Source organism: Erythrolamprus reginae, chromosome 2, assembly GCF_031021105.1.
Source record: "Erythrolamprus reginae isolate rEryReg1 chromosome 2, rEryReg1.hap1, whole genome shotgun sequence".
NCBI lineage: Eukaryota > Metazoa > Chordata > Lepidosauria > Squamata > Dipsadidae > Erythrolamprus > Erythrolamprus reginae.
Genome location: NC_091951.1, coordinates 223,121,713 through 223,142,889, shown reverse-complemented (window position 1 = coordinate 223,142,889; position 21,177 = coordinate 223,121,713). Strand labels below are relative to the sequence as shown.

The following is a 21,177-nucleotide window of genomic DNA, read 5'->3' as shown; positions in this document are numbered from 1 at the left end:
TAGGGACTTTGAGGACCCTCTCTTAGATGTGAGGGTCAGAAGGATGAGAGCGAAGCATGAATATCTCTCTAGAAGGGGTTCTAGACATTGATTAGATCTATGGGACATTTAGACACACCTTGTCGGTATATATAGCTCAGTCTGATGGGAGAAGAAATGTGGCAAGCAACGTTCATCATGAAGACGGTGCCTGGAGAGACTGCTGCTGATTCTGTGGATTTTTATTTGTATTTTTAAAGAAGCTGGTGAAGCCCTGAACAGCGAGTAAAGTGAAAAATACCAGAGACACCTCATTAGGGAAGATTTATGCCTCTAGCTGGCTTGCATCCCGGACTGTTATCTATGCTCCTTAGATGGGAATGCTGTTTAGCCTGAAATGCCTTAGAATTCAGTTATTTCTTACTGGACTTTGTGTAAATAATAATACTTTTGCCTTGATCAATGTTTCTAGCATGTGTGGTTTGGCTTTCTTTTTTTTTCTTTTTAAATTGATTTTTAATTCCAAGACAAAGACACATACAAAAACACACAACCAAAAAAAGGAGCCCAAGCTGCTCCATACTTTTCAGAAGTCTAGGAAATTTAAATAAGAGTCTTGTAGATCATATTAAAAAAGGTAAAAAAAAGAAGTAATGAAAGGAAAAAAAGTATAGACTATCAATAATGACAATTTACAAAAGTTCACATAGTTTTGTGCCATCTGATATATGTTACAATATTTACAATAGCATTCTTTTATCCAGCCACTCATAGAACTTATACCAAATTTTATAATAGTCAGATTCTTCTTGTTCCTTTAACTGCCTTGTCATCATATCCATTTTGTTGTGATTGGCTCTGGCCCAGCTCCTGCCCCAGGGACTGTGGATGTGGGGGAGACGTCCACATGCTGCGGGCCTGTTTTGCCCCCGGTGGAATCTGCTGATGAGGGCTCCTCTGACCAAGAGGACATGAGTGACGGGGAGGAGGAGAGTGTGGCAGACGGCCCAGAGGGGGATCAATTGTCTGGCTCCTCCTTGGATTCAGAACAAGAGTTGATGGTGCGGCCACGCATGCGGAGAGCGATGCATGGGCAGCAACAACTGAGAGATTGTTGTCAAGGAAGGTGGGGCCACCTGTGGTTGGGTGGGGCTGTGGTAATTAGTGAGGCTGCTATAAATAGCAGCCTGTGGGTTTGGCCATTGTGGAGGATTATCTGATCGTTGTGTTTCCTGACTGCTTTACTGACTTTGACTTTTTGTGTGCTGATTTTCCCCCACTTTGAAACTAAACCAGAGCAAAGTGTGTTTCACTTTGTGAAAGAAGGACTGTGAATTGCCTCACAGCTGCAAGCTAAGTATCACAGAACTGATAAGGGACTTGTACCAATTACCAGTTTGTTTGGAGACCAGTGCTCTTTGCTATACCAAAAGAGGGCTTGGTTTAAGTGAATTTTCATTATAAAGAACATTGTTTTGAATTTTCAAACGTGTGTGTGTCTGAAATTTGTACCTGTGAATTTTTGGGAGGAGTCTACCAGAGAACCCGACAGAACACATTTCAGCACAGTCAGTGGTTTTATATATTATTTCTTCTTCTCTTGGAATTTTGGTATCTTTCCATCTTTGAGCGTAGGCTACCCTGGCAGCCATTATAGTATGTATTGATATTGGCTTTCTAATAATTGATCCGGCCGGACAGAACACAGCCTACAAGTACTTCCTCAATTTAATTTAGTGACTGTCCAAAGTTACAATGGCACTGAAAAACTGACTTATGACTGTTTTTCATCCTTATGACCAGTATTGGGTTGCTACTGGTACAGATGAGGATGTTGCACCAGTAGCGAACGTTGTGCTGCGTACACAGTTTCTGTTCTCCTGTGGGCGTGCGCATGACCCAGGGTGTTCGTGCTTCTGTGCATGCCCAGGGAGCAAAATATCACAAGGGGTCGCACGCACACGAGATTTCGGCAATTTTTGGCTTCTGCACATGCACGGAAGCAAAACCATCACCCAACTCTCTCTCATGCACACGTCCGCTCACGAGATTTTGCTTCCTGTATGTTCTGTCGAGCTCTCTGGTAGAATCCTCACAAAAAATGCACAGATACAATTTCAGACACACACACGTTTGAAAATTCAAAACAATGTTCTTTATACCGAAAATGCAAATAAACAAAGCCCTCTTTTTGTATAGCAAAGAGTACTTGTCTCCAAACAAATTGGTAATTTGTACAAGTCCCTTATCAGTTCTGTGATACTTAGCTTGCAGCTGTGAGGCAATTCACAGTCCTTCTTTCACAAAGTGAAACACAGTTTGCTCTGGGTTAGTTTCAAAGCGGGGGAAAATCAGCACACAAAGATCAAAGTCAGCAAAGCAGTCATGAAACACAACGATCAGATAATCCTCCACAATGGCCAAACCCACAGGCTGCTATTTATAGCAGCCTCACTAATTACCACAGCCCCACCCAACCACAGGTGGCCTCATTTTCTTTGATAATAATCTCTCAGTTGTTATTGCCTATGCATCGCTCTCCGCATGCGTGGCTGTATCATTAACTCTTGTTCTGAATCCAAGGAGGAGCTCCTTCTGAGCTGTCTGCCGCACTCTCCTCCTCCCTGTCACTCATGTCTTCTTGGTCAGAGGAGCCTTCATCATCAGATTCCACCGGGGGCAAAACAGGCCTGCAGCATGTGGATGTCTCCCCCACATCCACAGTCCTTGGGGCAGGAGCAGGTCCAGAGCTAACCACAACACTGTACATGTGCAGAATCAAAAGCATGCTGGGATGCACATGCGCACATGCAGGAGAACAGAAGCTGGGTGCGCAGCAGACCAATAGCAGCAGAAATGGGACTCCGCCCCTGCTTATGACCGTTGCAGCATCCCCAATGCCATGTGATAAAAATCCGGTCACTTGGCAACTAGCAATTGCAAGGTCCTGGGATCCTGGGATCGCTTTTTGCGGTATTTTTGGAGAAGCAAAGTCAATGAAGTGAAGCCAGATTCACTTAATGGTGTTACTTATTTTAACAATTTGCATTGATTTGTTTAACAACTGTAGCCAGAAAAGCCAGAATATGAATCAAAACTCACTTAAAACAACTGTCTTCCTTAGCAACAAATTTTGGGCTCAGTTATGGTTGCAAGTCGAGGTATATTGGTACTCACCCAGATTCTGTCAGAATTGGGGCAGATTATAAATACTGAAAATAAAAATGTAAAGTATTGGTTTTCTCTGCAGAGCCACTGATTTGGTGGATTTCCCATTGATTCCCTATCCGCTTTTTGTATTACAGTTCCACAAGTACAGAAACCCCTCCGCAACCCCACCAAAATACTGTACTGTATACCACAATTCCATATTCAATGGGAGTTTTTTCTGTCACCACTGCCCTCTTGTGGTAGATCATCAGATTATATTTTTTGAAACAGCTGCTTGAGAAAGTGTCAAGGCATTTTCATGTGTGTTCATCTGCAGCCACTAGTACTGACGATTGAGTTGGTTAAGCACTACCCAGTAGAAAGAGAGCCTTTTCATTTTATCTACTGTAATCATTCCAATTTCTCCTGCAGGGAAAGTGTAGGATTGATGTTATTGTCTGGTGTGAACAGGTATTTTTTGAAAAATTACCACTGCTTTACTGACTTTTTTGATACATAGTCTAAGATGTTTGTTTGTTTGTTTACTTACTTACTTATGTCAAGTACGTATTTGTAATATACATAGATATAATATTGTTTATATACATAAGATGGGTACTGATAAGAGGGAACAATTGGACAGGGATGGTATGCACCCTGATGCCCTTACTGACCTCTTAGGGTGAGGTCAACAGTGGACAGTCTAAGGGTAAAGTTTTTGGGGTTTGGTGACAAAATCACAGAGTCAGGTAGTGAGTTCAAGGCATTAACCACTCTGTTGCTACAGTCATATTTTCTACAATCAAATTTGGGGCAATTCACTTTGAGTTTGTATCTATTATGTGCTCATCTATTGTTGTGATTGAAGCTGAAGTAGTTGTTGACAGAAAGGACGTTGTAGCACATAATTTTATGGGCTATGCTTAGGTTGTACCAAAGGTGACATAGTTCTAAGCTTTCTAAGCCCAGGATTTCAAATCTGGTTGCATAAGGTATTCTGTTGTGAGTAGAGGAATGGAGGGCTCTTCTCATAAAGTATCTCTGGACACTTTCTAATGTATTTATGTCCAATATGCGGTGTGGATTTCAGACAGATGAGCTGTATTCAAGGATTGGTCTGGTGAATGTTTTGTATGCTCTGGTTAGTAGTGTGATATTACTGGAGAAGTTACGTAAGATTAGGTTAACAACTCTTGAAGCCTTTTTGGCAATGTTGTTGCAGTGGGCTTTGGCACTTAGGTCATTTGATAAGAGTATTCCAAGATCTTGTTTATTCAGCTTGTATTTGGTGCTCTGAATCTTTTTGCTAATGTACAAGACAGAGCATTTGTTGGTTCAGATTTGGAGTTGCCAGATGTTTGACATTTCTGACACAGATTCAAAGTCTTTTTGGAGGATAGCAGTGTTGTCAGTGGTGAAGTTTTTCATCAGCGAAGAGAACACAATTGCTTGTAATGTGATCGTAAATGTCATATAGAGAGTTTAAAGTCCTGCTTTGGCATACACAGTTGTTAACAGAATAGGATTAGATAGGGCGCTCCCTATTTTGACCACTTTTTGTCTGTTTTTGTCTGGTAGTTTTCTGAAGTCGTCTAGTCAAATCTGAGCAAGATCCAATTCTACCCAGCCAGTCTGGGAGGAGCCGTTGCCTATCCTGGCAAAAGCCAGGCTTTAAACAGGAATGGTTAGCATAATTTGTAAGATCAGAAAGGAAACTGCCGGCGTACAGTGTTTATTACATTTGTATCGGGGGTGGGTTGCTATTGGTACGCCCCGGAGCTCTGTTCCAGTAGTGACCTGCAGATTGCGCAATTTGCACGCTACGGCTCCAGTGCGGTCTTCACTGGTCCATCGCGCGACATCACACACACACCCGCTTTATTTTGCTTCCTGCGCATACACAGAAGCAAAATCTCATGAGGGAATGCGCATGAGTGAGATTTGGGCAAATGTTTGCTTCCACGCGAGGGTAGCATGTGCCAGATTCATCATGATGCATGCACAGTGCACCAGTATTCAGGTAAGAGCAACCCACCCGATTTGTATGCTGCCTGACTTGTAACAACTTCAAATCTTGACTCTACAATAGTGCTAAAAAGATAGAAACTTCTGTTTCCATCTGCACATTTTACAACTCAGAACTGGAGTTTTTCATTGTCTGGTAGATCATGGACTTCCCACTTGTGTGCGAACATGTGTGTAAGTGGAGTGGAAATATTTCTTTCACCTTCTAGTTCCTGCAACTTAGATTTTGTTGACACTACACTAAGAATCCATGTAGGTTTGGGTAGCTGGCAAAGCATCCTCCAGCATTTTTATTTACAAGAAATTCTCTGAGTCTTGCAGAAAATCTTGCAGACACAGACATGGAAAATATGTCTACCTTTGTGGGGAGGGTCACAAGGTAAACTAGAACTTCATGCTGATAAAAGAAAGCAATTCAAGTTGCCTTCAGATAGAATAGCTCTTCTGATTTTTCATGCTTAATACACCAGCCATTTTGTGTTAGGGCGTCTTCTTATAGCAGCCATTTTGTGAGAGTATTCTTCACCTGCTTTAAAAATTCTAAATGTGCCCAACAGGTTGAATTACCACATTAGATTATTCCTTTTCACAGACATTGGTAGCTATTATTTATATAATCTTTTCATTTAGAAAAAACAGTAACTTCTTTTAAAATAAAGAAAAACTCTGGAACTATCTGCCAGTAAATATGATTGCTTAATACAGCTTTTAAGGAAGAATTCTCAAAAGAAAAGTTAAATCAGTTAACCAGACATTCAACCACTCTTCCTGCCAATACTTTGTTACTGCACATACCAGATTTTTAATCAAGTCTGTGGCAGGAGATGAAGCATGCTCGATTAGCTTTATGTCGGTGGGTGGCATGGTAATGCAGTTTGGTCAAGCATCATTCAAGAATTAGTTGATGATTAAAGGAAAGGTTTGAAATTGAGACGATGAACCCGTGGGGGTAAAGATAGCTGTGTAGCTACGGGCTAGTCTCTTTCTCTCCAGCTTAGGGAAAAGGCAACAACAAAGCACTTCCAAATAGAACAGCAAAAACTGATAAATAGAACATATTCTTGTGTGGAAAATGGATAATGCAAGTACTCTGAAAGGTGGGGAAAACCCCAGTACTCAGTAGCAAAGCACTGCCACCTGCTCTTCATTTCCTCACAACTACAGACAAGCTTTAACACAAGTCGATGTTACAGTGAACCGATTTTTAAAAGTATTCAAAAGGGTAATTTTTGTCCTTTTTGCACAAGTACAGTCTGGTGAAAGAAATGCATCCCTTAAAAATGAAAAACAAATAGCCGTATCAGAATGAGTTTTGGACCAGATTTTATTTAATAAAGATGTGAATCACAAGGCAACTGAAGTTACATAGATAAAGTATCACAGCACTTGCAAAAGTCCCGTGACCCATCTATTCCTGAGATGAGATGTTCAATAGGGAACAGGGAATGGAAAAGTAAGTCAGAAATGAAAAATGGAAGAGCCAGGGATTTTATATATAAGGCATGACACAGACCCATCAGAAACTTAACAGCAACAATTTGATCTACTTTAAAAAATCAGCCCTGGTAGAGAAAATTGCATAACGCAACCCTCTTTGTTTCTCCCAGTAAACATCTCATTCATCAGAATGGAATTAAATATCTAAGGGAACTCCATTCAATAAAGCCAATTCCTACTGTTGATATTCTCAGATAAATGGAGCCACATTAGCTAGAAAAGGTCCTTTAGGGAGGGATGAGTTGGGAAGTTGACAAGGGTGAAGATGACAACTGAAAATAAATCCCAAGAGAATATTTATGGGCCTCTAAGGTACAGTATCCAAAAGCCCAGAATTCTGATTCTGTCAGTCATCTGCACGGTTCAAGGAGGCAATCACTCTTTCATTTCTTTGGCTGTTTGATGAGAAGACTGTCGCTGGAAGAGAAACAAAGGCATAACAAGGAACTATGAGAAACTTTACACAAATCAAGCCTTAATTTTATGGTTAATACAAAACAAGAGTTATTAAGGGTTTAAACATGAAATTTGGTGAATTAATTCCTTGAGGCAGAAAATCATATTTGTCCCATGCTGTGGTTTAATTTCTACAACATATTGTAATTGTTGTTTGGATATAGAAATTTTGTATTTTTTCTATTTTTCCCCAGCCCGCTCCATGACGGGAATAAAGGTAAGTTGATTCATATCCGTGGGTAACTGTGATTTTATTAAGGATGTCAAATGTCTGAGAAATTTACTCTGAAACCCCTTGTAACCAAACCTTGCCTGATTGACTCATAAAATAGACATTTAAATAAAATATGCTAAGAATGGAACAGAAAATCTTCCTTTTCTTTTTTTTAACTTCATTTATGGAAGACTATAACAAACTGTTCTTGAACATGTTCCTTCCCACTTTTTCAATTTTATATGCAACCCGACTGTTAACTTATCTGGGTGGTTTATAAATCATTAAACGCAATTGAAAAGAAAGAAAACCTCAAATAAAACACAAAGGTAACAGCTTATTGTATTAATGAATAAATATTTTATATAAAATATTCTACTTAAATATGGTATGAGCGCCTACCATTTCAAACTACATTCTAAATCGCATACCTTTTTTTAAGATAAACGTTTATTTTTAAAAACTTTATTTTTTCATTAAAAAAACAACAACAGAACAAACAAAAACACAGAAAACAGAAAACATACATAAACCAAAACAAACACAAAAAATGGTTAATCACTTTTACAACTTTTCCAATGTATTTCTAAGTCTGATTTCATGTTATAATATTGTTAGATAAACATTTAAATGAGATCTGCTCAATTCATATGAAGATTCCAAACTATGGGTCCTTCCTCTGTAGTTTCATGAACACCGAGTTACTATGAAACTATTAACAGAACAGGAGCACCAGCTAAAGACTGCTGTCATAGATGCTCTGGGAAGCTGTACCTCATTTTGTTCATTTTGGCATTTCACTTTCTACAGTTTGAAAGTAAGTACAATAACTTTGTAATAACATTAGCCTGGAGAAAAGATGGCGTTGAATGCACAAACTTATAGTACTTTTGAGATGACAATGACCACGCTTTTGTACCCTGGATGGAGGGCTTGGTCAAGCTGGACACAGAGCAACTTCCCATCCAGTTTCAGCTGAAAAGCACCAGAGGTTTTCTATTTTCAGCAGAAGAAAAGATGGCTTTATCTCCTCTTGACCCCACTATTTGTCAGTTCAAGATTTCTCCATAGAAATAAAAAAGCACGTGGAGCTTAGTTTTAAAAAACTACCTTTTTAATAAACTACCTTTCTCAAGGGGCAATCAAAAGTTTGCTTCATAAAAATAGCCTACCTGTTCTCCAAAGTGGATTGAGGGGAAAAAAAACGCTAAGCAAAATCCATCCAGGCAAATCTTATTAAATTAACACCCTTGTGGTTGCCTATAAGCTAGAATCAAGCCCCTACAGAAGACTGTTGATGCATCAGGGCAGTTTAACCTAACAAGGTCCCACAATCTACAAAGGAGAGCCCAAACTTATTCTTATGTAATTTCTTTTTCCAAAGAGCAAAATCTCATCAAGCAACTGTCCATATTTGCCATAGTCCTGTTTTACATCTACCAAAATCTAGGAAGATGATTCATCAAGACCAGAGATCTTCAAACTTGGCAACTTTAGGACTTATGGACTTCAATTCCCAGAATTCTCCAGCCAGCTATCTGGGAATTGAAGTCCACAAATCTTAAAGTTGCCAAGTTTGGGGACTCCCGATCAAGACTTTTAACTAATTAAGATTTGTCTATGGATAACATAAAGACATTGCAGGAAAAAAGCACTATTTCAGCCGATGCCTTCTCAGAACAAGAACTTCTCTTTCACTCTCACAAGAGTGGGACTGTGTATTCCAAACAGCAGATGCTACAATTTCTACCACCTACAGCTTTTATAAATATATCATGTAGCGTTACCAAATGAATCAGAAATAACTTCAAGTCATTTTTCCAAATTAAAGACTGTATCAAATAGAAAGTTGTGTCTTACCTTCCTCTGGATCCAGATCAACACATAGTAGCACAAGAAGAGAGAGAACAGAGAAGAAGAAAAAAATATTAGAAAAATTTACAATGGCTGCTGAAGCTCTTTGTTTATGACACATACTTTGGGAACTGGATTTATGCTACAAGCAGAGAACAAGATATATTATTATGTTTATATTCTTTGCTTTTCCTTCAAAAACGTAGCATAAAATAAACAGCTACCTAGTCTCCATCCCACCACTTTTCTCGAGAAACTGCAGTCTTTTGAACTTTCCCTAAATCATCTTAAGCTACAGGCCATCACTGGGGAAAATCTAAACTCTGTAGACCAGTTACTTGGATATTCACAAGCCACTCACCTTGTAAAACCTTCATCCTGTAGATTAAGCACTAAATTGTCAGCCGTAAGATACACACGGTTTTGAGATGCTGCAATCTGTAAAAGTTCAGGGCAGGGGATTAAAAAAAAAAGGCAGTTAGCAAAGATCCTGAAACACATTTTTTTTGGGGTGTGTGTGTGGTTTGGAAGAAACATACCTCAGCACAGAGGTTTCTTTCAATATTTAGAGCTGTGGTCTCCAATCTTGGCAATTTGTCCCTGACTTGTGGGAATTGAAGTCCACAAGTCTTAAAGTTGCCAAGGTTGAAGACCACTGATTTAGGGGTTCCTTCCCTATTCTCATCCCCTCCGGGGGATTGCAGCTTTCATTCCCATGATCTCCTTCAAGCATGGTGCATGAACACAATGAAGTGTAGTGCATCCAGAATGGAGTGGTTTGCAAAACTGATGTAATAGCAGGTAAACCATGAGAGTCACCATGTACATGAAAAAACAACCAAGGTCTCTGTAGAAGCATGCTATGGACAAAATTATCTCTTCCCTTTTGAAAGTTTATTAATTCTTTTGATGTCCTCAGTATGGGCTCTGTTTGATCAGATCCCAGAATGCAGACTATGGGTGTGGAATTTTAATTTGTTTGCTGTCACACATTTCAGATAGATCCAGGTCCATCAGTATTCTAAATGCCCAAATTCATTCTGCTTCTCCGTCTGTGAGCCTTTTCCTAGTCTGTGACACATGTTCTGCAAGTGACCATGACTGGGTATAGCCCATTGAAATGATGTGGGCCTGCTCTTACAACAAGAGTCAAAGTCTCCTTGGCTCTTGCTAAGATGGGGAGATCAGCAGGCACGGATGGTAAAAATGGACATTAGGAGAAGCATATCATATTCGCCTTGGATTCATCACTTGGCCTGGTACTATGCGAAAGCAGCAGCTGAGGGTAGACATGTGTACATGTGTGTGTGTTTGTGAAAGCAAATCCACTAGTCTAATACTCACCGTTTTGGAGATATTCTGGGCAGCACGGATCTTGCGCAGCTTGATGTAACCTGGGTTCTTGCTGAGGGCTTCTCCAAGGTGAGTAATCAGTTAAGGTTGCATTTCTTAAAATTTTTTGAACTCAGGCTCATCTTCTGCCATCCCTTCAGCTATGTTTAAGCTGCATCACTTTACCTGAAACTACACTATGTGAAGATTAGAGTGATCTTCTACTGCTGCATCCAAAGCGCCTGAAACCTGCAGCAATCTTTCCCTCTCACATCAAAGCAAGGATATCATTTTAGCAGCTGTGGCTTCACCTTCAGCCTGAACAATTTTTTGCTTTTGTTCTTGCTTGGCTTTTTCCACAAGGAATTGTGCTCGCTGGGCCTCCTGCTGGGCTAGAGTACAGAGAAAAATTAGTATCTTGGCAAGAACCAGAGTCGTGTGACACACATGTGGAAATGCCAGATGTTGCTCATTACTTATGGTATTTATTAAATATTCAGTTACAAATAAATTACTGGATTTTTCAGCTTGGAAAGCCAAATGTAAATATCCAGCTTTTTAATTTTATATTCTGCTTTCATTATTTTTATAAACAACTCCAGCCAGTGAACTTATCTAATGTCTCGTATTTTCTTCACAACCCTGTGAGGTGAATTAGGCTAAGAGTCAGCAACAGCCACAAGGTCACCCAGCTAGTATTACAATGGATTACATGATATTACAATAAATAAATATTTATTCTTTATTTGAAACAGGTCCCCCTGTTCTTCAACTCATCAACTGTTTCATAAAATTTCAGATTTTTCATCAACGCCCTCCAAATATTTATATGATAATAATACTGAACTAATAATGCTACACACAACAGATAAGTGAATAAAAATATCAAATATGGACTAAACATCTAGCTGACTGTGCAATCAACCCTAATAATAAGAGAGATGAGACTGAACATTTGGAGAATCACAATTTAAAACAAAAATTTCCACGGTTTTTTTGCTATACCACGGTTTTTCCCACCTGATGACGTCATATGTCATCACCAAGAGTCACTTCTCTGTCTCTTTCTCTTTCTTTCCTGTCATTCTCTGCTTCAATCATTTTCTCATTTCTCTTTTTTCTCCCCTTTTTTCTATCATTTCTCTCTCTCTTCCTTCCACTCTTCTCTCTCTCTCTTTCTTCCTCTCTCTCTCTCTTCCTTCCTTTCTCATCTTTCTTTCTCTCTCTCTTTCTCTATCTTGCTTCTTCCTCTCACACTCTCTTCCTCCCTCTCATCTCTTTCTTTCCTTCTCTCTCTTTCTCTATCTCTCCCCCTCTTGCTCTCGAGCGGTGAGCGAGCGAGCGGCCGGGCGGGTGAACGGGCGAGCGAGCGAGCGGCCGGGTGAACGGCGGGCGGGTGTTGGGGGGGTGGGGGCAGCAGACATTCAAAGCAATCTTTGTCGGCTTCCGCACTTTCGTTGCTCCCCGGCTCCACCATCTGCGCATGCGCAGTCATGGAAAAAGGGCGCGCATGCGCAGATGGTGTTTTTACTTCCGCACCACTATACCGCAGAAAATCGATTAGTGGGGGAGGTCTTGGAACGTAACCCCCGCACTAATCGAGGGATCACTGTATAAGAATATTCAACTTTAAAATTAACTGATTTACACTCACACCCTGTCTCTTATAAAAAATATGTAGGAAGTAAATTCAATTAATGTAATGGTCTCAATATTCCATTCTAGCTCATCATTAATTTCTTATCAAACAAAATGGAAAAAACCCCACCACTGAGTGTTCTGACATTAAATCACAGGTGGTCTCCTGTGGATAATCTTGAATCCAATTCAGGAGACAGGAAGAGCAGGAATTGAGGACGGGGGAAAGTATGGAATCACAGAAAGCAAAAGGCAAAGGGACCAAAGGCAGGAGGCAACAAAATACAGGTGGTTTCAGCTACAGTCTGTGGCAAGAGTAAATAAAAGCAAATGGTTCAAATGACGACACAGGCTTGCAGCAAAACCTGGCAGAAAGGATTCTCATTTGAAGCTTCAGTAAGATGTATGTGAATTATGGAATTGAATAGCCCTCCTTCAGAAAAATAGACAATTAAAAATGACATTAGAAAATGATGTAAAGTGTGCCGTCTAGTGTTCTTGTCAATCTTACCAGCAGTAACCATGTGGTATCTATTTCTATATAACAAGGTAGCATGCTACATAAATATAATTTTGTGCATTTCTGTTCTCTCCTGTTACATCTGTGTTGCACCCAGAAACTCAAGGTGGACTGCATACACCTTATTCTGAATCGTAAGACAGGAGAATTGGTTAGTATAGAACTTACCAATACTTTGAGCAGCTGCTCACCTGCCTCACATATGTTCATGTGTTGAAAGAACTTTTCGGAAATGTTCTTCCCTGCAGCCCCTTTGCTACCCAATCTTCTTTTTTTCTGGTTTCTCCAACTGTTGCAGTTTCACTTAATGTAAGCATCAACTCACCCACTTGCTTGGATTCAACTGCTGCCGTGTATTCTCGGCTAAAACTCAGCTCTGTGATAGCTACGTCATCCAATATAAGGCTAAAGTCCTTTGCTCGCTCCGTCAGTTCCCGTCGGATAAGCAAAGATACCTGAAAAAAATAAAACTACAGTTCTTGCTCAAGGAATTTCCCTTTGCCCAGAAAAAGTCACAAAATCATAAAAGTCATAAAATCATGTGGCTGAAATGGCCATTTAAATCCTTGCACTATCCCTTTGGTACAAGAACCTATCACTTCTTGCCCCAATATATCTCAGCAAGAGGAGTCCATCACCTCTCTGATTTAATTCTACTGTTAAACTGCTGTTGCCATTTGATATTTAAACGTAATAGGCCTTCCTATAATTTTGGATAGTGGGGTAGACAACATTTAATTCTAATAAATAAACTTAAAGAGTCATAAATCAGAACTGTCCTTTAAAGCTCTGTGAATTAATGGCCATAATATATAGAGATCATTTGGACCTGGTTGCCATAACTGAGACATGGTTTAAGGATTCTAATGAATGGGAAATATCCATACCAGGATATACACTGTATAGGAAGGATAGAATAGAGAGAAGGGGAGGTGGAGTAGCCATTTATATTAAAGAAAGTCTAAAAACAACACTAATTCAAAATACGTGTCAAGATCTAGAGACTCTCTGGATTTGCATGCAAAATAAAGAAGGTTCTGTCATTAGAATTAGGGTGATCTATAGGCCTCCAGGGCAATCCGAGGAATATGACAACAAGATGGTGGATGAAATTACCCAAATGGCAGTAAAGGGAGATATTGTGGTTATGGGTGATTTCAACATGCCTGATGTTGACTGGAATATCCCCAGTGCCCTTACATGCAAAAGTAAGAACATAGTAGAGGCCTTTACAGGAGCAGCTCTGGCACAGCTGGTTAAGACACCAACTAGAGGGGAGAATATTCTAGATTTAGTTTTTACGAATGGGAATTGGGTTTCAGATGTCAAGGTGGGAGAAAATTTAGGATGCAGTGACCATCTATGTTTGTGGTTTGATGTAAAAACTAATTGTGAGCAATCCTATAATGCAACCAAAGTATTGGATTTCAGAAAAACAAATTTTAATGCAATGGGGGAATATTTAGAAAATGAATTAAAGGGGAGGGATAAAATGGCAGGAGCGAGCACCCAGTGGACTGTATTAAAAAGGGCCATCTTAAAAGCCACTGGACTGTATGTAAGACAAATAACTAAAGGTAAAAGGAAGAAGAAACCGCTATGGTTTAGCAATGATGTAAGGGCTATAGTCAATGAAAAAAAGGCTGCCTATAGGAGGTATAAAGAGTCTGGAAATATAGCTGATAGGGAGGTGTATAAAATGAGACAGAAGGAGGCGAAACAGATAATATATGCTGCTAAAGCCTCAAAAGAGGAAGAAATTGCCAAATCTGTAAAGAAGGGGGATAAAACCTTCTTCAGATATATTAGTGATAAGAAGAAGAAAAACTGCGGCATCACGAAACTTAGTACCGGGAATAATACATGCATTAATGGGAATAAGGAGATCGCTGACCATTTCAATAGCTACTTCTGTTCAGTTTTCTCAAAAGACACCGTACAAAATAATACTATAGAGGGATATAGCATTGCTTCCAGCTGTACGGATTCAGCTCCAGTGATCTTAGAAGCCGATGTCTTAGAAGAACTTGAACGATTAAAGATAAATAAGGCAATGGGTCCAGATGGCATCCACCCCAGAGTTCTTAAAGAACTCAGATCTGTCATTACTACCCCCCTGACTGATTTGTTTAACCAATCCTTGTTAACAGGAGAAGTTCCTGAGGATTGGAGAATGGCCAGTGTTGTGCCTATTCACAAGAAGGGCAGTAGAGAAGAAGCTGGTAACTACAGGCCAGTTAGCTTGACATCAGTTGTAGTTAAAATGATGGGAGACTCTACTCAAAAAGAGGATAAATCAGCACCTAAAAAACAATAACTTATTGGACCCAAATCAGCATGGCTTTACTGAAGGCAAATCATGTCAGACTAATCTCATTGATTTCTTTGACTATGTCACAAAGGTGTTGGATGAAGGTGGTGCCGTGGATATTGCCTACCTGGACTTCAGCAAAGCCTTTGATATGGTTCCACATAAAGAGCTGATAGATAAATTAGTGAAGATTGGACTTAATCCCTGGATAGTTCAATGGATTTGCAGCTGGCTGAAGCATAGACATCAGAGTTATTGTTAATGGCGAGTATTCTGAGCAGAGTCAGGTTACAAGCGGTGTGCCACAAGGGTCTGTTCTGGGTCCTATTCTTTTTAATATGTTTGTGAGTGACATAGGGGAAGGTTTGGTAGGGAAAGTTTGCCTATTTGCCGATGACTCTAAAGTGTGCAATAGGGTTGATATTCCTGGAGGGGTCTGTAATATGGTAAATGATTTAGCTTTACTAGATAAATGGTCAAAGCAATGGAAACTGCAGTTTAATGTTTCCAAATGTAAAATAATGCACTTGGGAAAAGGAATCCTCAATCTGAGTATTGTATTGGCAGTTCTGTGTTAGCAAATACTTCAAAAGAAAAGGGTGAACAGTGCAGTCAGGCGGTAGGGAAAGCAAGTAGGATGCTTGGCTGCATAGCTAGAGGTATAACAAGCAGGAAGAGGGAGATTATGATCCCGCTATATAGAATGCTGGTGAGACCACATTTGGAATACTGTGTTCAGTTCTGGAGACCTCACCTACAAAAAGATATTGACAAAATTGAACGGGTCCAAAGACGGGCTACAAGAATGGTGGAAGGTCTTAAGCATAAAACGTATCAGGAAAGACTTAATGAACTCAATCTGTATAGTCTGGAGGACAGAAGGAAAAGGGGGGACATGATTGAAACATTTAAATATATTAAAGGGTTAAATAAGGTTCAGGAGGGAAGTGTTTTTAATAGGAAAGTGAACACAAGAACAAGGGGACACAATCTGAAGTTAGTTGGGGGAAAGATCAAAAGCAACATGAGAAAATATTATTTTACTGAAAGAGTAGTAGATCCTTGGAACAAACTTCCAGCAGACGGGGTAGATAAATCCACAGTAACTGAATTTAAACATGCCTGGGATAAACATATATCCATCCTAAGATAAAATACAGAAAATAGTATAAGGGCAGACTAGATGGACCATGAGGTCTTTTTCTGCCGTCAGACTTCTATGTTTCTATGTTTCTAAGTGTTTTTCCCTCAATGTCAGCTTTTTAGATATCTGAAAGTTGTTATCATATCCCTTTCACTTTTCTTTTAAAGACTAAATATTCACTATCCTTTCAGTCTTTTTATAATACCTTGTTTCTAATTGTCATCATTGCCTTTTTTTTGACCTTATTTATTTTGTACATTCTTACATTCTTAAGAAGAATAGGTTTATCTAAAACAATTGGCCATAATAATTCTTAAAGAAATGGGCTTAATACGGGCTTTTCAAGATGACTGCTGCACAGTAAGTTTCTTTTTCCTCTTACCGATGATCTACTAATTTTACTGCTAAAGCTGGTTCTTTGGCAGTGCTGCTCCCTGGTTTTGAACAGGAACACTTAGGAGTGAGCCAACTTTTGGACAATAGTTGACACAGTGGACAAGGGGGGATCCTGAAGATTTAAATTCTCTCTGGAAGCGATCAAACAGTCATTGGACATATGCATCTTCCTGCCTATCAAGCAGTTTCGTTTTCTAAGCACACCGGAATTTTAACTTTCATTTTTTGACTTATTTTGCTAGTGCTTTAAAAATTGATTAACAGTTGGGTGCTGATTTATTTCAACCCCTTGCTGGACTCTAATTGCTTTTTGTCTTTTGATATATGTTGTTCTGGATATCCTGTCCCTTCCATAAACACCAGGTTTAGCTGGGGGTTGGAGAGCTCTCAGACTCTTATCATTGGTTTCTGTATTTTGTGAATTTGCAAAGAACCTGGAGTTTATTTCCATTTTCTTGAAATATAAAGACAAACATACTTGTTCCATGGCTACATCTCATAGATTAAGATGGCTGAACAGTTTCTGAAACCTGAGAAAGCAGGGTGGTGAAATGTGCAGCTCCTAGCTGGATTCCTCTCTTGAAAACTTGAGAAACTTTAATGATTGTTAAAAGAATGGTAAATATAAAGCTTTATCTTTGGATGTGGCTGAAGACACACAGAAGGACTTTGATCCAGTTCCAGATCAAAGAGATAATTTCATAGCTGGAGAACTGTTTCAAATATCTGCTGTTTCAAAGTTTAAGTCTGCACATTCTTTTAACTTGGCTTTGACTACAAAGGAAAGAGATTTCTACAAAGTCTGGGGAAGACTGGACAGATTTATTATAGTTAATTGGCAATTACTTATTGCACTTGATTGGAAATGAGACCTATTTTGGAGACTGAATTTACTATATTTAATTAAACAACAATTGACTAGAGAGGGTATGAAGAAACAATAAGGATATTTGATCCAGGATGATTTGTTTATAACTTTTGGAATGATGTGGGATAGATAAGATGCTGTAGCAAATTTATTCTGAGTGGATTACAATAATAGCCTGTTAACAGAGTTCTGAAACTTTAATTTTGTTTTGTTTCACTAATATCATTTTTTTCTGTTAAGAACTTGGTTATTAATGTAACATATAGAAAACAGGTCAACAGGTTGCAAATAGATTTAGTAGTTTAAACATGGGGGGGGGGCTTGTATTACTTGTTAGTAATATATTAATCAGTATTCAACTAAAGGGGATAATGTGTGTACAATGTCTTTTTGAGACACCTTTTTAATGTTTTGATTATTTTGTGTTTTGTGGGTATTTTTATATTTGGGAGGGTTGAGTTCTGTATTTTGTATTTCAGCCTTGTTTTGAATAAAAAACATGTGAAAAAAAGAACTGGGTTTAACAATTAAGGCGGGATCTGAACAAAGCAGAATAAAAAAATATCCTGAAACTACATTTGCAGTAAGATTGTACTACATGTCTATGCATTTGCTACCAAGTCAGAATATAGAATACACTGAGAGCATATGCAACAAAGCCAAATTCCTTGTGTGTCCAATCACACTTGGCCAATATTGTATTCTACAGGGTGCGTTCCAAAAGTAATGCAATTATTTTTTAAAAGTATTTTATTGAACAGATTTGCACAAACACTTAAAATTCTTCGAAGTACTCTCCTTGGACCTCTACACATTTTTTCCAGTGACTCTGCCATGACCAGTATGTGCCCTGGAAGGTGTCTTCGGGGACCTCTCGCAAGGTCTCGGTCACGGCTGATGGATCTCTTCTATGGACAAAAAACGTGCCTTGCCACAATGCGCTACAAGTCCACGAGTTCCTGGCCACCCACCAGGTGCGAACGGTGCCCCCCCCCCCCCCGATAGTCCTGACATTGCCCCAGCAGACTTCCTTTTGTTCCCAGCCCTGAAAGGAATCTGTTTTTCGTCCATAGAAGAGAACCAATCAGACATGATGAAGACCTTGTGAGAGGTCCCCAAAGACGCCTTCCAGGGCGTGTACCAGTCATGGCAGAGTCGCTGGAAAAAATGTGTAGAGGCCCAAGGACAGTACTTTGAAGAATTTTGTTTGTGCAAATCTGCTCAATAAATTACTTTTTTTTAAAAATTGCATTGCTTTTGCAACGCAACCTGTATTCAACTTCTCACTAAATTTCTTGTCTAAAGAAAATTTGCAAAAGATCTCACTTATTTCCTAAATAATTGCTTAAAACATAAATCATTTGCAATCAGCAAACTACCATGTATGTAGTAACTACATAACTACAGTTATGAAAAGTAGGATCAAGAGCAGGAACACAGGTCTAGTATCAGAAAAGGACAAACCTGAGCTCGTTGGGTAATGAGCTGTGACGCATTAAACTTTGCTACCACACTTTTGAGTACTTCATTGACAATGGAAGGAAGAACACGTTCTTCATAGTCTAGTCCAAGTCGCTGATATAAGCTGGGCAGTTCTGTAGCATTAGGTCTTGATAGAACACGCAAGGAAATATTCACCATCTGCAGATCTAGAGTCGAAATTAAGTCAACCACAATCTCTAAAGTGCATTCTATTTTATTTCTCAAGTCTGATTATATATCAAATTACACTACCCAGAATCAGTTTTTCTGAAGTCCTAAATTTACATTCTGGCCAGAGAACGATATACTCTTCTATAAAGTACAAACAGAAGGATGTCAAAACTGACACAAAATGCAAAACTCAAAATTATGGAAGCATAAATCATATCTACCCCACAATGCAACACTCATAGATTTCAATTATTTTGTGACATCATTCTTACTACTTCACTGCAGCACTGTTATAAAGATTAAAGAGAGAGACATATCTACATACATAATCCTGACTTCTTAGGAAGTAACGGTTCTGTTCTTACCTTTGGATCCTGTTGGTGAGGAAATTTTGCGGGGCCGGGCTCGAATATCATAAATTATGGGATATTGGAACCAAGGAATTCTGTAGAGATTAGCAATGATTATAACTGAATGAGATGTAAAAAAAAAATCCTATGCTTCTCACTTGGATATATAAATATTACCACATAGTTTACACCTCACATTTTAATGGAGAAAAATTCTGAAGGTTTTAAGAGCACTATCTTAACAAAAAGATAAATGATACCAATGTGACGGTTTTATTCAGGGAAACTTTAAAAAATGTCTTGCCAAGCTCAAATAATATCAAATTAAATTTGGGGGGAAATAGGATATATTTGGAAACACTGTAGTATGAGCATAATATTGCTTTGAAAATTCCTGGTAAATACTAATTTTATTTTTTGCTATTATACCATCCAATCCTCTGGATGAGTACCTGAAATGAAGTCCCTCTGAAAGAACTGTATCCTGCTGAACTCCACCAATGCGGTTGAAGAATATTGCTCTTTGACCTCCTTCCACTGTAGAAATCAAAAAGCATTGCTGTGTTAAAAGTCATCAAAAACTGGGGTGGCGCACTAGTTAAGAGTGCAGCACTGCAGGCTACTTCAGATAACTGCTAGTTGTAGTTCAGCCATTCAAATCTCACCAGGCTAAAGGTTCATTCAGCCTTCCATCCTTCTGAGGTGGGTAAAATGAGGAGCCACATTTATTTATTTATTTAATTTATTTGTCATACAAATATAGTTTTGTATTGTAGTATATGTAACATAATATACCGGTAAGTATAGAGATAGAAAAGATAAAAAGACATTAGGACAGGAACGGTAGGCACAAAGATGCACTTATGCACGCCCCTTACAGACCTCTTAGAAAAGGGGAGAGGTCTATTGTAGATAATGTAATTGTTGGGGCCAATAGGCTTATTCTGTAAACTGCTTCGAGAGGGCTATCAAAGCACTATGAAGCAAGGTATAAGTCTAAATGCTATTGTTATCAACAACTGTTGAACAAAAGACGAAGATTAAAGAATTAATGAAAAGTTCCCTTACCTGTAAAGACTGACTCCCGGATTCCATAGGCGGCAGCTCCAGCACCCAACAGCAACTTTAAAGCTGTGCCCATCCCACGCGGGCCAGTAGGCAGGCGGCCAGCAAAGTCCTTCAGGCTCTGAGCCATGGCAACCTTGTTAGGGGAGGCAGGTTCACAATTACACAAGGAACACAAATTCTGCAAAATTACTTTCTGATTCAGCTAGGAGGGGGGGGGGGACTGGTGTGCATGAAACGTTTTATGCATGCAATTATCTCAGGATCAAGAATCCTGCAGGGAGAGGAACCACGCCTCCTCCTGCCATGCGCCCCAGGTAATGCAAGCTAATTCAGCCCCCACTGACTTCGTTCAGCACAGCTGTTCAATCATGAATAAAATCCACCCCCACCCCAATACACACAGCCCGCCCCTTCTTTGAACGGTCTCATTGAAGCACCGAATGGATCAGCCGCTCCCTTCCCGGCCATTCCTGCTGCCTCTTTCAACTAAAGAGAATTAATCCTAGAAGAAGCAGGCGGGGAGGCTCTATAAAAAAAGGCCGCTTCTGCTCCTCTCAGAAAAAAAACCCCTCACGGCAGCCGCCTCTGAGAGCAACCCAACTCTCACCCTCGTTCACCAGTCACGCCGCCGCGCCAGAGAAGGACACCGGAAACGGCGGGGCTCCGAAAAAAGTATTTCCGGGTCAGGCGGAAGGGCTTTTTCCTCCGCGAGCGTTGGCTTT

The 21,177-nt window shown here is 39.5% G+C and overlaps 1 protein-coding gene across 1 annotated transcript; it reads right to left on the bottom strand.

The window, feature by feature from the left end:
* Positions 1–9,512: 9,512 nt before the first annotated feature.
* On the bottom strand, positions 9,513–21,150 carry PHB2 (prohibitin 2). The gene is made up of 9 exons (XM_070742002.1): positions 21,063–21,150; positions 20,456–20,588; positions 19,840–19,924; positions 19,403–19,482; positions 18,849–19,033; positions 12,991–13,120; positions 10,796–10,899; positions 10,520–10,597; positions 9,513–9,613 (listed from the first exon to the last, which is right to left on the bottom strand). The coding sequence occupies exons 2-9, from the start codon at positions 20,580–20,582 to the stop codon at positions 9,533–9,535; spliced, it is 870 nt and encodes a 289-aa protein (XP_070598103.1). The 5' UTR covers positions 20,583–20,588; positions 21,063–21,150; the 3' UTR covers positions 9,513–9,532.
* Between the last annotated feature and the right edge of the window lie 27 nt (positions 21,151–21,177).